The 16,645-nt window shown below is 46.8% G+C and overlaps 1 protein-coding gene across 1 annotated transcript in view; it reads right to left on the reverse strand.

Annotated features, from left to right (window-relative positions):
* ABCA13 (ATP binding cassette subfamily A member 13) overlaps positions 1-16,645 on the reverse strand; it is a 390,771-nt gene that overhangs the window by 353,639 nt on the left and 20,487 nt on the right. The window contains exons 2-3 of the mRNA XM_058725626.1: positions 13,179-13,272; positions 8,393-8,516 (exon numbers count right to left, since the gene is read on the reverse strand). Of these exons, the coding sequence (XP_058581609.1) occupies positions 8,393-8,516; positions 13,179-13,272 (218 nt within the window). The remainder of the gene's footprint in view (positions 1-8,392; positions 8,517-13,178; positions 13,273-16,645) is intronic.

Here is a 16,645-nt window from a genome sequence, read left to right on the forward strand (position 1 = left end):
GAGCATCCGACTTCGACTCAGGTCATGATCTCACTGTTCATGAGTTTGATCCCTGGTTGGGGCTCTGGGCTGACAGCTCAGAGCCTGGAGCCTGCTTCGGATTCTGTGTCTCCCTCTCTCTCTGCCCCTCCCCTGCTGGCGCTGTCTCTCTCTCTCTCAAAAATAAATAAACATCTTAAAAAATGATATAAATAAATAGGGCAAAGGATCTGAACAGACATTTCACCAAAGAAGATACACAAATGGCCAGCGAGCAGTGAAAGGGTGGCCAACGTCATTAACCATCAGGGAAATGTAAATCGAAACCACAATGAGACACCACTTTGCGCCCACCTGGATGGCTATGCTCTAAAAGCCCTAAGCACCGGTGAGGTTATGGACCAGCAGACCCTCATACAGCGTTGGTGGCTGGATAACATGGTACAGCCATTCTGGGAAAACAGCGACCGTTTCTCGAAACATTCAACACAAAGTCACCATACGACCTAGCATATCCCCAAGAGAAAGGAAGATATAAGTCCACAGAAAAAAACCGCGTATGCATGTCCGTAGCGGCGTTATTCGTAGTTGCCAAAGTGTAGAAGCGACTCCAATGACCATCCACCGAGGGACAGAGAAACTAAACGTAGGAGAGCCACACGGTGGAATCTGGCCAGCAATACACATGAATGGAGTACTCACACCCGCCACCTGGGACCAACCTTCAAGACCCTGTGCTGAGTGAAAGAAGCCAGTTACAAAAACACCTGCAAGTTGCCGAATTTCCTGAGAGGCCCAGAACAGTCAAAAGCCCAGAGACAGAAAGCCGGTTAGTGGATGTCTAGGCTACGAGAGTTGGGGGAGCTTGGGGGGGGGGGGGGGGGGGGGGGGAAGATGAGGAGTAAATGCTAATGAATACAGGTGGGCTTTTTTTTTGGAGTAACGAAAAATATCCTAAAATTGACTATAGTAATGGTTGCACAAGTCTGTGAGTAGACTAAGAACCAAGGCTTTGTTTTGCTTTGTTTTAAGGTAATTCCAAGCAAAATCCCAGGTTTTTTGTAAGAATAAACCAGCTGAGGGGCACCTGAGTGGCTCAGTCGGTTGAGCATCCAACTTTGGCTCAGGTCTTGATCTCTCGGTGAGTTCCAGCCCCGCATCAGGCTCACTGCTGTCAGCGCAGAACCCACTTCAGATCCTCTGTCTCCCTCTCTCTGTCCCTCCCCCGCTCGTGCTCTCCCTCTCTCTTTCAAAAATAAACACTTAAAAAAAAGAGGTGTACCTGGGCAGCTCAGTCGGTTAAGCATCTGACTTTGGCTCAGGTCATGATCTCACGGTTCATGAGTTCGAGCCCCACATCAGGCTCTGTGCTGACGGCTCAGAGCTTGGAGCCTGCTTCGGGTTCTGTGTCTCCCTCTCTCTCTGCCCCTCCCCCTGCTCACACTCTCTCTCGAAAATAAATAAACATTTAAAAAATAATAACAATATTTTTACAAAGAACAAACACGCTGATTTTAAAGTTCACACAGAAATTCAAAAGAACTAAAATAATTTTGGAAAACAAAACGAAGGCGAAGGTCTTATACCACCTGATTTCGAGACTTTCTCTAAAGCAATAGTTACTGAGACTATTTGCCAAAGAGAAATCATGCACTGAAATAAGATGTGCAAGAACACAACTACATATTTTTATCGGAACACCTGGTTTGCAACAAAGGCACCAACATAGTTTAATGGGCGTAGGACGGTCTCCAACAAATGATATGAGCACAACTCAACACCCATCAGAAGATAAACCTCAACACTTGCCCCACATCACGTACAAAAATGTACTCAGAATGGATTGTGTGCCTAAACCACAGCTGTAACCACAAAACTTCTAAAAGAAGGAGAAAATCTTCTTTCCTTCCTGAGGATCTTTGCGACCTCCAATGAAGTAAACGTTTCTGTTTGAATGAAAAAAAGAAAGAAAGAAAGAAAGAAACCCGCTTCCTTTCAGAAAACAGCTCAGAAACTGGAAGAAGATATTCCCCATATGTCTTTCTGATAAAAGACTTGTAATCAGGATATGTAAAAAACTCTAAGGATTCAACAAAAACGAAGATTAAAATGTAGCGATTAATTGTAATAAAAAGAGTTGACCAAACACTTCACGCGCGCGCGCGCGCGCACACACACACACACACACACACACACACACACACCCGGTTCAAATGGCCAATAAACACACGAAAAGACACTCACCCTCTCTTTTACGGTTCCGGACCCAATTCCAACGTGGGGCAGGTCCCCCTACCCCTTGGCAACACCAGGCAATTCTCAGACACCAGCAGTGTCCAAAAATTCAACGGACCTCTGACACCATCCACCCGGAGACCGCGTCAGACCCCGCAGGAGAAGGGCTCAGTCCCCAGCACTGCCCCTCCCCCACTTGAGCTTCCAGTCGCCAGTTTATAGCTATTGTCACCTGTGCTCCCCACCGCCCTGCTACAGATTGGATGCTCCAACAGCCTCCTTCTTAGCTTTGATTAATTGCCCAGGATGGGGGTGCCTGGGTGACTCTTAACTCAGGGTTGTGAGTTCCAGCCCCACGTTGGGTATAGAGATTACTTAAAATAAATTTTAAAAAAACGTAAATTGCTAGAATGACTCCCAGAACTCAGGGAAACACTTACGTTTACCGGTTTATTAAAGGATGGTGACCGAGGATACGAACCAACAGTCAGTTGGAAGAGGGGCTCAGACTCAGGTCTGGGGATGGGGCATGGAGCGCCCTGCCTCCCCAGGTACCAGGGCTCGCCCACCTCCACGTGATCACTGACCCGGAAGCTCTCTGAAGCCCTGGGCCTTTTGGGTTTTGTAAGAAGATCTCCTAATGAAGGCGCCATCGATTAGATCAGGGGCCACTGGCTGATTTAACCTCCAGCCCCCCCCCCTCCCCCCGGGATAGGGGGTGGGCAGGAAAGTTCTAACCTCTAATCCCAAAGGTTGCTTCCCCGGGCAACCAGTACCCACCCCCCAGCCCTGGGGAGGGGTCCAAGAGTCGCCTTCATTAACATAACACAAGACACCTTTACAGCCCGGAGCACTCGGAAAATTCTAGGGGGTTGGGCGCTGACAGCCAGAAACGGGTTGATGACCAAACACAAGTGAGGAATAGATATTCGTTCAGGTGACCACATATCTACTCCGTACAAATCCCGGTACTACAACATCCTTCATAGCTAGAGAAATACATGAAAAATACCTCAGATAACACGACTCCACCATGAGAACGGCCAAAGTAAGGAGACCCCAAAACCCCACGTGCTGGCAAGAAGGGGAGTCCTTGGAGCCCCCAGATTGTACATACGCTTTGGAAAACAGTCCAGAAGTTGATTATAAACTAAGACTCACTAAACACTCATCCCAACAGCTGCACTCTGTACAAAGACATTGTCTTAACACCGACAGCAGCTTTTCTCCTACATAGTCAAAACTGGAAATAGCCACCAGGCTCCTGCGTGCTGTGTGGCTGGTCTCCTGCTCTGGTCAGTGGCCCGGGTAAGGAGCCAGGTGCATCACGTGGGGGAATGTCCCTCATTGGGGGATCCTGAACCTGCCTTATGACTATGTTGCCCTTGATTTATGACTGGGTGAAGCTGAAACCCAACTTGTGTGTGTGCCTCCATAGCGTGAGAGTACCACTTGGCAAGTGAAAAAGGAGTTACTGGTACATACAACACACGCATAAATCTGGAAACATTTGGCTTCAGACACCAAAGGTGTATCTCGTACACGAAGTTCTGTAAAAGACAAATCTAGGGGTGCCTGGGTGGGTGACTCAGACGTTTAAGCATGTCCCAACTTCTGCTCAGGTCACGATCTCGCGGTTCATGGGTTCGAGCCCCGCATCGGGCTCTGTGCTGACAGCTCGGAGCCCGGAGCCTGCTTGGGATTCTGTGTCTCCCTCTTTTCTCTGTCCCTTCCCCACTTGGGCTCACTCTCTCTCAAAATAAATAAACAAACTTAAAAAAAATGTAAAAAGAGAAATCTAAATCTCATCCAGATGGCAGTAAGCAGGTAATTTGTTCCTGGGGTGGGGTAGGCTGGGAGGGGGCACAGGGGAAGAATGGAATATTCCATCACGGCAGTGTTCGCCTAGGTAAACAAACATATCAAGGCTCACCATGCATTTACTTGTCATCGATTATTGTATAGATCAATAAAGTTGGTTTTTGACCGTTAATTGTATTTCCGTTACCTGAGGAAGGAAAAATCAGTGACGTGGTATAACTTCTAAAAAGATATCATTTGTGATAGCAACAAAAAAAATAACACAGTAGCTGGGAAAAAGTGTGAAGAATGGTATCCGTGGACTTCATAGGACAGTATCACTACGCCGTGCTGAGACACTGAAAACCTAACTACACCATACGTCGCATAGTGATTGGGGGATTCCATGTGACACCAATCGAACCCCCAACAGAATATTCTCACCGACCTTGACAAGTTTGTAAAATGTATAGACTTCCCTGTAGGAGGAAAGCAAGGTAGGAGGGTTTGCCCTATCAGACACAAGACACTGGAAAGGTCTAGGAAGAAAGCCAGCGAGGTGAAGTTGGGGGTGGCTTGATGGGTCTCTGGAACAGACAGAGACGTCCGGAGCCGACCCGGGGGCCGAGGAAAGCACGATGTCTGTCCGAGATCCACCGCATATCCGTGGAGTTATCCAAATGGGGGGAAAAGTGTGATTGAATCATTGTACCCCACCCATAGACATAAAGCCCAGATGAACGCAATACTTATGTGTGAAAGGGAAAACTAGGGTGTAAAAATAAAACAAGGAGAAATCTACAAATAAAAACTGGCAGAATACACCTGACTACCCATGTTCTCGATTTCCCCCGAGAGGCATCAGCCGGGCACAGAGAGTGCTCACAGGAGAGACCAGCCCCAGAAAGCAGTGTGAGGGTACACGGGGACATAGGGGTGATAGTCTCATGGGAAGCAGTTCCTGGGAGCAGAAAGGGATGCCGTGGGCTGGAGGCTGGTGCTCCCTGCTGTACATCCCTCGCTGCCGCTGAGCCTCTCTTGGCTAAGCTCCTGAAAGGGGTCTAGAAAGGCCCCTCAGGACCCCGTGGAGTCGTCTTTCCTCCGTGGCTCCTTAGAGAGAAAACTATGAAGGGGAAAGGAGGGGCCTGAATACAAAGAAGAAGGTGAAATCAGGGCCTGAAGCCCAAGAGAGAAAACGAGAAAATGCAGGGCCCTCCACCAGCACACAGGCCAGAACCCGCCAACCAGCTGGGTGTGCAAGGGAAGATGTCAATGTCACCAGAAACGGGGGTCCTGATGAGTCCATCTCTGAAGACCCTGCCGGTGCCCCCTTCTTTCCCAAGGCCATGAGGGGTGTGGGGGGAGACACCAGGAGACAGACACAGGATCAACCATAGGAACCCCTGGTCTGTTAGAAAAAGTCCAGGCAGGGAGAGAGTCCCAAAGGACCAACTCCTAATTATGCATTCCACGGGGCCAGTGTTTCCCAGGGAGGGGGACCCTGGTACCACTGAGGGTCTGGAGGCGAGACAGCATAAAGAGAAAGGTTGAACAGGCTGGGGAAGGGGCTAGAGGTGTATCAACGTAGAAGGCGTCCAGGGGTGGGGACGGGGCCAGGAGCACAGACAGAATCCTCCTTGTAAGCAACAAGGATGGGGGCACCTGGGTTGGGCAGTTGGCTAAGCCTCTGAGTCCTGGTTTCAGCTCAGGTCATAAGCTCACGGTTCGTGAGTTCGAGCCCCACATCGGGCTGTGCACTGACAGCACGGAGACTGCTTGGGATTCTCTCTCCCTCTCTCTGCCCCTCCCCTGCTTGCGCTCTCTCTCTCTCTCAAAATAAGTAAATAAACTTAGAAAAAAATTTTCAATGTTTAAGAAACAAGGATGGGGGTGCCTGGGTGGCTCAGTCGGTTAAGCAGCCGACTTCGGCTCAGGTCATAATCTCACGGTCCATGAGTTCAAGCCCCGCGTCGGGCTCTGTGCTGACAGTGCAGAGCCTGGAGCCTGTTTCAGATTCTGTGTCTCCCTCTCTCTGACCCTCCCCTGTTCATGCTCTGTCTCTCCCTGTCTCAAAAATAAATAAAATGTTAAAAAAATTAAAAAAAAAACAAGATGGAGCTCTTAGGTGCCCAGGGTGGTGAATGGGGATCCAACTACTTGCAAAGGACTTGGAATGGAGAGAAGTGTGGAATGGCTGCAGAGCTGAGAAGCCACGCTTGTGCAAGGGGCGAGCTGCAAACCCAGAAGCCAGCTGCAGCGGCAGCAAAGCAGGTAGGAAGTGAGGTGATCCTCAAGAGCTGGGGCGGATCTGAGAATCAGGAAACATCACAAGGCTCACGGTAGCACCGTGACGACAGTGGGAGAGCACAGCACCCGTCACCAGAGTGCAGGGAACCCTGGCGTGAGCGGCGTCCCCCGAGAAAGGGACGAGGGGTCGCACACGGGCATCACAAATAGTGACTCTGGTGCCGTGGCTTTGCCATAAAAATACAGGAGCGATTCCTCACACCGCGTGAGAACATCCGCTTTATCTGCTTTCAGTAATGACCCATCTCAGCTCCGAGTCCAATGATTAGAGCCAAGCTCCCCGCAGAGCCAGGAATAAGGAAGCCGATTTTCATACTCAGAACCCAAATCAGATGAAACGTGGGCTTCCTGCCCGAAGTGAACTTTCCCTGGGGAATTACAAAGGGCACAGAAATGCACACACGAAATCAACCATCATAATGTTTGAGGAGACCGGATATGGAAACTTCTGCTCACAGATGTTTGTAAACCGAGATGATCAGAAGGGAGTCTCTGCATGGCTCTGAGGGTGCAGTCAGTTCACATCTGAACCGATCTGAAAACAAGCCAGAAGCACAGCCGGCTGTCGGGGGTCCAGGTGGAGACGGGAGCTGAGCTGGGTGCTCTTCCTGCCCCTTGTCTGTCCTCAGTACCCCCTGCAACTGGACGTCTCTCAGATTTTGCCTTCCTAACTCATGACGCTGGAGGGGGGTAAGCGAGACCCTGAGGTTCAGAGAGGTTGAGAAATCTGCACAGACACACAGAACTGAACAGCGACAGGGCCAGTGTGGACTGGGGGCAAAGCCCAACTTTTTGTACTTCAACGTCTGTTCTGAGTGAGGGAGGAGTGGGTAAGCCATGGGGTGGAGATGCCTGCACACCCAAACCCCCTAACCTTCCCCGAAAGAGGCTTTTTTATACATTTTCCACATGCACAAAAGGACCATCAACTATTTCAGGGTTATGAGTTCAGACAGTTTCCAAATGATTTTCTTTATACCATGCTTTTATATCAAAAAAAAAAAAATGTAGGGGTGCCTGGGTGGCTCAGTCGGTTAAGCATCCGACTTCGGCTCAGGTCATAATCTCACAGTTCGTGAGTTCGAGCCCCGCATCAGGCTCTGTGCTGACAGCTCAGAGCCTGGAGCCTGCTTCAGATTCTGTGTCTCCCTCTCTCTCTGCCCCTCCCCTGCTCGTGCTCTGTCTCTCTGTCTCAAAAATAAATAAAAACATTTTAAAAAATTTGTTAAACATGCAAACACCACTGATAAACATCGTACCGGACGTGTCCAAGATTATCTATAAACTTTCCGTTCTCTTCCTGCAACTGAGACTTGAAAGATGAAGATCAGATATTTTAACGTGCTTTACATCCAAGTGTCTTAGATCCTTCAATGCCAGGAAAGAGAAGCTTCCAGAACATTCAGAACCCTCGAAGTCAAACCCCCTTGATTCTGACTCTTCCCACAGGAAACACATCTGCTCTTTCTCTGTGCAGTCTTCAATGCTGTCAGACCCCCCCCCCTGCCCCCCGCTTTGCCAGGCAGCCACCAGGGTGGCCAGAGCCACACAAGCGATTCTGAAGTCAGACTTTTAACCTAACTGTTATACTCAAATGACGTTTGCTAATCAGCAGTCACTTTGTGGTTCCAAGAACAGCCATGGAAAGAGGAAAGACCCCCTACCCAAACCAGCCGTTAGCTGGAAACATTATCACGTGAGTCTGCATTTAACAAAACTGATGTTCTTGGGGCACCCGGGTGGCTCAGTTGGTTAAGCGTCCGACTCTTGATCTCGCCACGGGTCATGATCTCACGGTTCATGAGTTTGAGCCCCGAGTGAGGCTCTGTGCTGACAGCACGGAACCTGCTTGGAATTCTCTGTCTCCCCCTCTCTCTGCCCCTCCCCTGTTTTCTCTCTCTCTCTCTTTCTCAAAATAAACAAACTTTAAAAACAAACAAAACAGATGCTGCTGTAACTCTAGACTCTGTGCTGTTTATGATCTCCGACCTCTCCCAAACTGTTAGGCTTTACTAAAAGCATAAAAGCTCGTTCCCATGAATTCTGAAAAGGATGCTTGTGTCTCTCTTACCGAGAATGGTGCTCCGTGGCTCCCTCATAGCTCTGGTTCCGGCAGGTCGACCCCGTGTTGCAAAGAAGGCCTTGGACGAAGGGAAAAACGCCTCGGCTGGGCAGATCCCGAGGTTGCAAAAAACCTGAGTGTAGATTCAAGGGAGAAGTGCGTCCATATAACAGAATACCTATTTGGTCAGAAGAGTAGTGTCGAATATGATGTTATTATATTTTTAATCCTCTTATTCAGTTAAAAGAGGTCTGAGCACTCAAACAAAAGAGAGAGAGGAAAGGAAGAAAGCCTTCATATGGAACACCTTTCCGTGGGTCTGTACTCACGCTTAGGGCAGAATGGCCCTGCCCAGCCTGAGAGCCGCAGGACTCACCCCCTCCCAGCTCCCGGAGGGGCAAAACCCCCTTTACACAGCCATGCCGTGCACACAGTCCTCTGTAAACCAGCTGTGGGCGGGAAGAATAAGATAGATCCTTCTTCTCATCTCATACAAAGATTTAGCAGTTTTTTAGTTTGGGCAAAATTTTCAATCGAATACACCTTGGATTCTTAAATGTATACGCGTAGTTGTTAAAGACCATATAACGCAAAGAAGTTTAGACAAAACGGATAGGATCCAAGGGTTTTCAGGAAGACTTTGCTGCAACAATGCCCCTGACTTGATCGAGTGGAGTTCATCTGTGCCCCATGCCTAGAGCCCTCCACGCTGGACGGATGGCTGCTGCGGTTGAGATGCTGATGACCGCAGGCAACTTGGAAGTTACTGATCTAACATGAGATAGCTCATAAAGTCTTGGTGAAAGGCTCTCCATGCGAGCCTAGTTTGGTCTGGGAAATGATCACACTCTCAGGACGTGGAGACTCACTACCCCCAGGGCTCAGCACAATGCTTTGCACATAGAAGACAGTCACTAAACGTTGGATGAATGAATCATTGAATGAACCATTGGTGGAATGAATGAATGAATGAAAAATGAACAAGTAGTCTCTCAAGCCACAGGGGCAAATGGAGTTCTTAGCGAACACAAGACCCAGTGCACTAGGTCCAGCCACACCCCTTCTCTTCAATCATAAAGAACTCATTTTATTTCTTCTCCTGCCATGGTGTCTGTGCCACCCAGATCATTCCTCTCCTGCACACCTGTAGTCCCACGAAGTCTCACATGTTGGGCCCCAGTAGCCTTTCCCTAACATGGACTGGCCACCTCTCTTATGAGCTCACATGGCCCTCCTGCAGAACCCCATCATGACACTTTCCCCACCATATTGAAATAGTCTGACGTGACAGCAAGCTCTAGAAGGACAGGGAAAATATCTTGTCCACTAGTCTATCTTCAGCAAGGTCTTGGACCCAGCAGGCACTCAACACATATTTGCCAAAAGAATAAATACATTAATTATTTCAGATAGTGACACACTATTTTAGATAAGACCCATCCTTTAGTAATCTTTTATTCATGTAACTTTTTCAGAACTAACCACATTATCCACATTTCTAGTGGCATAAATCTGATAGAAACAAAACAGGCCATCATTTCTTAAGTAGTAATGCTGTTGAGATTTCAAACCAAATGAAAAAAAGGGTCTTTCTGATAAAGCTCCTGGAGCAGAGGAACTTAACCAGTAATGATTTATCAGTGCATCACCACCATCATTGCCATCATCATCACCATCATCATCATCACCATCATCACCACCATCACCACCACCACCATCATCACCATCACCAGCATTATCACCATCATCATCACCGTCATCACCACTGTCACCATCCCCATTGCCATCATCATCATCTTCATCATCATCACCATCATCACCATCATCATTACCATCATCACCACCATTATCACCATCACCACCATCATCATCAAATTCATCACTATCTCCACCAACAATAACATCATCATCATCACTATCATCACCATCACCATCATCACTACCATCACCATCTTTATCACCATCACCACGATCATCACCACCATCATCACCACCATCACCACCACCACCATTACCACGACCATCATCACTATCATCACCATCACCCTCACCACCATCACCATCATCACCACTGTCACCATCCGCATTGCCATCATCATCATCACCATCATCACCATCATCATTACCATCATCACTACCATTATCACCATCACTACCATCATCATCAACATCATCACTACTCCACCAACAATAACATCATCATCATCATCACTATCATCATCATCGTCACTATCATCACCATCACCATCATCACTACCATCACCATCCTTATCACCATCACCACGATCATCACCACCACCATCAACACCATCATCACCACCACCATTACCACCACCATCATCACTATCATCACCATCACTATCATCACCATCACCATCACCACCACAGTCACCATCCCTATTGCCATCATCATCATCATCATCACCATCATCACTATCATCATTACCATCATCACTGCCATTATCACCATCACCACCATCACCACCACCATCACCACCACCATCATCACCATCATCGCCACCATCACCATCACCACCACCATCATCACCATCATCACCACCACCATCGCCACCACCATCACCACCACCACCATCACCACCACCACCATCACCACCATTGCCACCATCATCGCCACCACCATCACCACCACCATCACCACCACCATCATCACCACCATCACCACCATCATCATCGCCATCACCATCATCACCACTACCACCATCACCACCATCATCACCACTACCACCATCACCACCACCACCACCATCACCACCATCACCGCCACCATTGCCACCACCATCACCACCATCACCACCACCACCATCACCACCACCACCGCCATCATCACCACCACCACCATCATCACCATCACCACCACCATCATCACCATCATCACTATCTCCACCAACAATAACATCATCATCATCATCACTATCATCATCATCGTCACTAAATCACCATCACCATCATCACTGCCATCACCATCTTTATCACCATCACCACGATCATCACCACGATCATCACCACGATCATCACCACCATCATCACCACCATCACCACCACCACCATTACCACGACCATCATCACTATCATCACCATCACCCTCACCACCATCACCATCATCACCACTGTCACCATCCCCATTGCCATTATCATCATCACCATCATCACCATCATCATTACCATCATCACTACCATTATCACCATCACCACCATCACCATCACCATCATCTCTACCATCACCATTCTTATCACCAACACCACGATCATCACCACCACCATCACCACCATCACCATCACCACCATCACCACCACTATCACCACCACCATCATCACCATCACTATCATCACCATCACCATCACCACCATGGTCACCATCCCTATTGCCATCATCATCACCATCATCACTATCATCATTACCATCATCACTACCATTATCACCATCACCACCATCACCACCACCATCACCACCACCATCATCACCATCATCACCACCATCACCATCACCACCACCATCATCACCATCATCACCATCACCACCATCACCACCATCACCACCATCACCACCACCACCATCACCACCATCACCACCATCACCACCACCATCTCCACTATCATCACCACCACCATCGCCACCACCATCACCACTACCATCATCACCACCATCACCACCATCATCATCGCCATCACCATCATCACCACTACCACCATCACCACCATCATCACCACCACCACCATCACCACCACCACCACCATCACCACCATCACCGCCACCATTGCCACCACCATCACCACCATCACCACCACTACCATCACCACCACCATCATCACCACCACCACCGCCATCATCACCACCACCACCATCATCACCATCACCACCACCATCATCACCATCATCACCATCACCATCATCATCACCACCATCACCACCACCATCATCACCACCATCACCACCGTCATCACCACCACCATCACCACCATCACCACCATCATCATCATCACCATCATTATCACCATCATCATCATCACCATTACCACCATCATCACCATCACCATCATCACCACCATCACCGTCCCCATTGCCATCATCATCATCATCACCATCATCACCATTATCATTACCATCATCACCACCATTATCACCATCACCAACATCATCACTACCTCCACCAACAATAACATCATCACCATTATCACTATCACCACCTTCATCACTATCATCACCATCACCGTCATCACTACCATCACCATCCTCGTCACCATCGTCACCATCATCATCATCACCATCAGCAGCAGCAGCATCACTATCTTTGCCACCAACAACATCATCACCATCGTCATCACTATGACACCATGATAGCTGTCATCACTGTCACTATCATCATCATCATCATCATCACCATCATCACCAGCACCATCCACACCACCATAACCACCAATGCCATCACTATCTTGTTGATAGACTAAAGTGTATCTGTCACCTTTTACCTCTTCTTCTACTCTTTATATATCTATAATAGCATCTAAACCTATTCTCACAAAGGCAGTTTAGTTAGAAGAATAAGTCTATATGCTAGATGGAACAGGTATGTGTGAATATGATTCTTAACAGAAAAAAATATAAATTGATGCTTACTGGCACATACCCCGGAAATATAGCTATTGTGGTATCACAGTGAACCTTATGCGTTCATTCCACTCAGAATTCACAGTTTATAAACAACAGAGGAAAGAGCTGCATTTTCTTCCTCCAGAGGGTCTATAATGCAAGAAGTGTAGCCAAAGTAACACTCACAATTGTCTCTGTGTCTGGGAGGCTCTTGAAAACGAAGCACTGTCAGAATCATGAAGAGGATACATGGCCAAAAGAATTCAGCAAGAGAAAGGACCTGAAGAAGGATGTCGGGAAAAAAAAAATTAGAGTTTGAATAAATGGCAAAGCATTGTAATAGCCCCCTTGCCTGTAGGATGGGTTGCTGCTCACTCAGGCCTCCCTTAAAGGAGGTCATTGTCAAGGCTTTGGGTGGCTCAGTCAGTTGGGTGTCCAACTCTTGGTTTCAGTTCAGGTCATGATCTCTTGGATTGTGGGTTCGAGTCCCACATGGAGCTCCATGCTTCCAGTGCAGAGCCTGCTTGGGATTCTCTCTCTCTCCCTCTCTCTCTGTCCCTACCATGCTCTCTATCTCTCAAAAATAAATAAACTTAAAATTTTTTTAATTAAAAAAAAAAAGGAGATTATTGTCATCCTTACTGAGCGTCTCTGAGAACACTGATTTGAGCCACGGGTCCATGGTTCGTTCGTCATCTGGACCCGCGACTGTCACCTCCTTGTACGTTTCCCAAAACATTTGTTTTCTGTTTCTTTCTTTTTTGTCCACATTATTTTTTTTTAATGTTTATTTATTCTTGAGAGAGAAGGAGAGACAGACAGAGCATGAGCAGGGGAGGGGCAGAGCGAGAGAGGGACACAGAATCTGAAGCAGGCTCCAGACTCTGAGCTGTCAGCACAGAGCCCGACGCGGGGCCCAAACCCACGGACCACGAGATCATGACCTGAGCCAAAGTCGGCCACTCAACCGACTGAGCCACCCAGGTGCCCCTGAATTACTTTCTTAAGACTGGAACAAATTTCTGAAAGTCAGATTACTGGAGCCAAATCTCCTGACACAGACAACAAAAGAGCCACATGTAACAATCACGGTAATTCGCATAGCTTTGCGTCCTCAGTCAAAAAAGACAAAGGAATTACCATGGATGCATGGAATTTAATTATTTGAGAATGAAATACCCAAGGTTCAGCCCAGTGAAAAACTAATTAAGAGGAAAATCCTCAGGGCACTGGGTAGTTCAGTCGGTTAAGCACCAACTCTTGGGACTCTTGGTTTCAGCTTAGGTCATGATCTCATGGTTCAAGAATTTGAGCCCCGCATTGAGCTCTGTTCTGACAGCGCAGAGCTTGCTTGGGATTCTCTCTCTGCCTCTGTCTACCCCTCCCCTACTCACACTATCTCTGTCTCTCTCAAAATAAGTAAGTAATAAAAAAAGAAAAGAATTATCCTCGATTATCACCAGATTATTCTTTTTTTTTACATTGTTTTATTTTTGAGAGACAGAGAGAGACAGAGCATGAGTAGGGGAGGGGCAGAGAGAGAGAGAGAGACAGAATCTGAAGCAGGTTCCAGGCTCCAAGCTGTCAGCACAGAGCCCGATGTGGGGCTCAAACCCACAAACCATGAAATCGTGACCTGAGCCGAAGTTAGACGCTTAACCAACTGAGCCACTCAGGCGCCCGCAGATTATTCTTTTTGTCCTCATTCTTCCGTGGTTTTATGGTGGATCATGTTCTCCTGTAGACTTCCACTCGTATCATTCCACAAAGACAAGAGTTTATAACCACACACCAAACAGGTTAGGCACTCAATAATGCATGAACAAAAACCTAAAATCTGCAGGTTAAGGAGGTAGGGGTACCCAGCCTAACACTAAAGACGGGTTTTTTTTAGACTCCCAGTTATAATGCTTTGAGCTAAAACAAACTTTTCGCCTCTTTGGTTCCTTTCCTCTTTGAACTGCTCTTCACAATTCTTCCCTGTAAGGAAACGGCATCGAAATGCGGCCAGGAGGGTGTATGTGGCCTGAAGCCATAAAGACAAAACACAGGTGGAAAGGTTTTGATCCCCACTGTAGTTAAAGAAAAGAAATCACCGCTTTTGAAAGAGTTCATGATGTAATATTTCTTGTGCCAGAAAGTGCATCATTATGGAAAGTTCCCTGACCGAGTGCGGAAATCCAATATCATATATCTTTATAATGGGGCAAATGTCTGCAGGAGGCCAACCTCTACTCAAAGGATGGTGATTAAAACAGCCAGAGAGGTCGGGAATACTCAGAAGACCACCAATTCAAGTCATCTAGCTCATTCTCTAGAACAAATAATCATTTCTTCAAGTATGGGAGTAGGGGTGTGGTGTGGGAAGATTCCATAACTAGTTCCGGCTGAAACTAAATGTGCAAAACAGAAAACTTGCCACAAATTCAGCAATGACTTGATACCGTTAAGAAGAATAAATACAGGAGCACCCGGGTGGCTCAGTCAGTTAAGCGTCAGACTCTTGATTTCGGCTCAGGTCATGATCTCACAGTCATGATCTCCATGCTGACAGCACGCAGCCTGCTTCGGATTCTCTCCCTCCCTCCCTCTCTGCCCCTCCCCTGCTCGCCTGCTTTCTCTCTCTCTCAAAATAAACAAATATATTCTCTCTCTCAAAATAAATAAATATATTCTTTCTCTCTCAAAATAAATATACTTTGAAAAAAAGAAGAAATACATAATTAACTTTCTGTTTTAAAAAAATTTTTAAATAGCATATGATAGCCATTTTTTAAGACAGAGAGGTATAAAGAACACAGATAATGGTCCATAGACCCAAGACTCATACGTACAACAACTCTCGATATTATAAGTAATTACATATATGCATGGTTAGGAAATTTAAAAAGTACAGAAAGAATACAGCCATTCTCCCAAAGGATAAATTATCTCAATTGCTTTCTTTTTTAAAAAAATTTTTTTTAAGTTTATTTTATTTTTGAAGAGAGAGAGAGACAGAGTGTGAGCAGGGGAGGGGCAGAGAGAGGGAGACACAGAATTGGAAGCAGGCTCCGGGCTCTGAGCTGTCAGCACAGAGCCCGATGCAGGGCTCGAACTCACGAACCGCGAGATCATGACCTGAGCTGAAGTTGGATGCTTAACCGATGGATGCTAAGCCACCTCGGCTCCCCTCAACAGCTTTCTGAATTCATTTTTTTAAAGTATATATAAGCCTAACTAATGTTTTTGGAAACAGTTTTTCATATCAGCACTTATAGAACTGTCTCATTGTTTTTAAAGAGAACATGATAATCTACTGTAGAATGTAATTTATTCAACCAATCACCTAGTTCATGGAAACGTGCAAGGTTTTCTGTTTGGGGCCATTGCTATCATGAGGTTTCTGTACATATCTGGCTGACTGTTGTAAGTATGCTTATGAAGTGTCTTTGCAAATGAGATTCTTGAGTCAAAGTGTGTATGATTTCTAATCATACAAAATGCACCCAGTACAAACCAGCCCAGCCATCATTCCCTCCAAACACACTCTCCTGAGATTAACAAACCTTCAAATTTCTGTCAATATTTTGTCAAAGTGATATGCAAAAAATGTTTTTCTTTAATTATTAAGATCAAGCATTTTTCATAAGTCAAATCTACAATAATTCCTT

This window comes from Neofelis nebulosa, chromosome 4 (genome assembly GCF_028018385.1).
Source record: "Neofelis nebulosa isolate mNeoNeb1 chromosome 4, mNeoNeb1.pri, whole genome shotgun sequence".
NCBI lineage: Eukaryota > Metazoa > Chordata > Mammalia > Carnivora > Felidae > Neofelis > Neofelis nebulosa.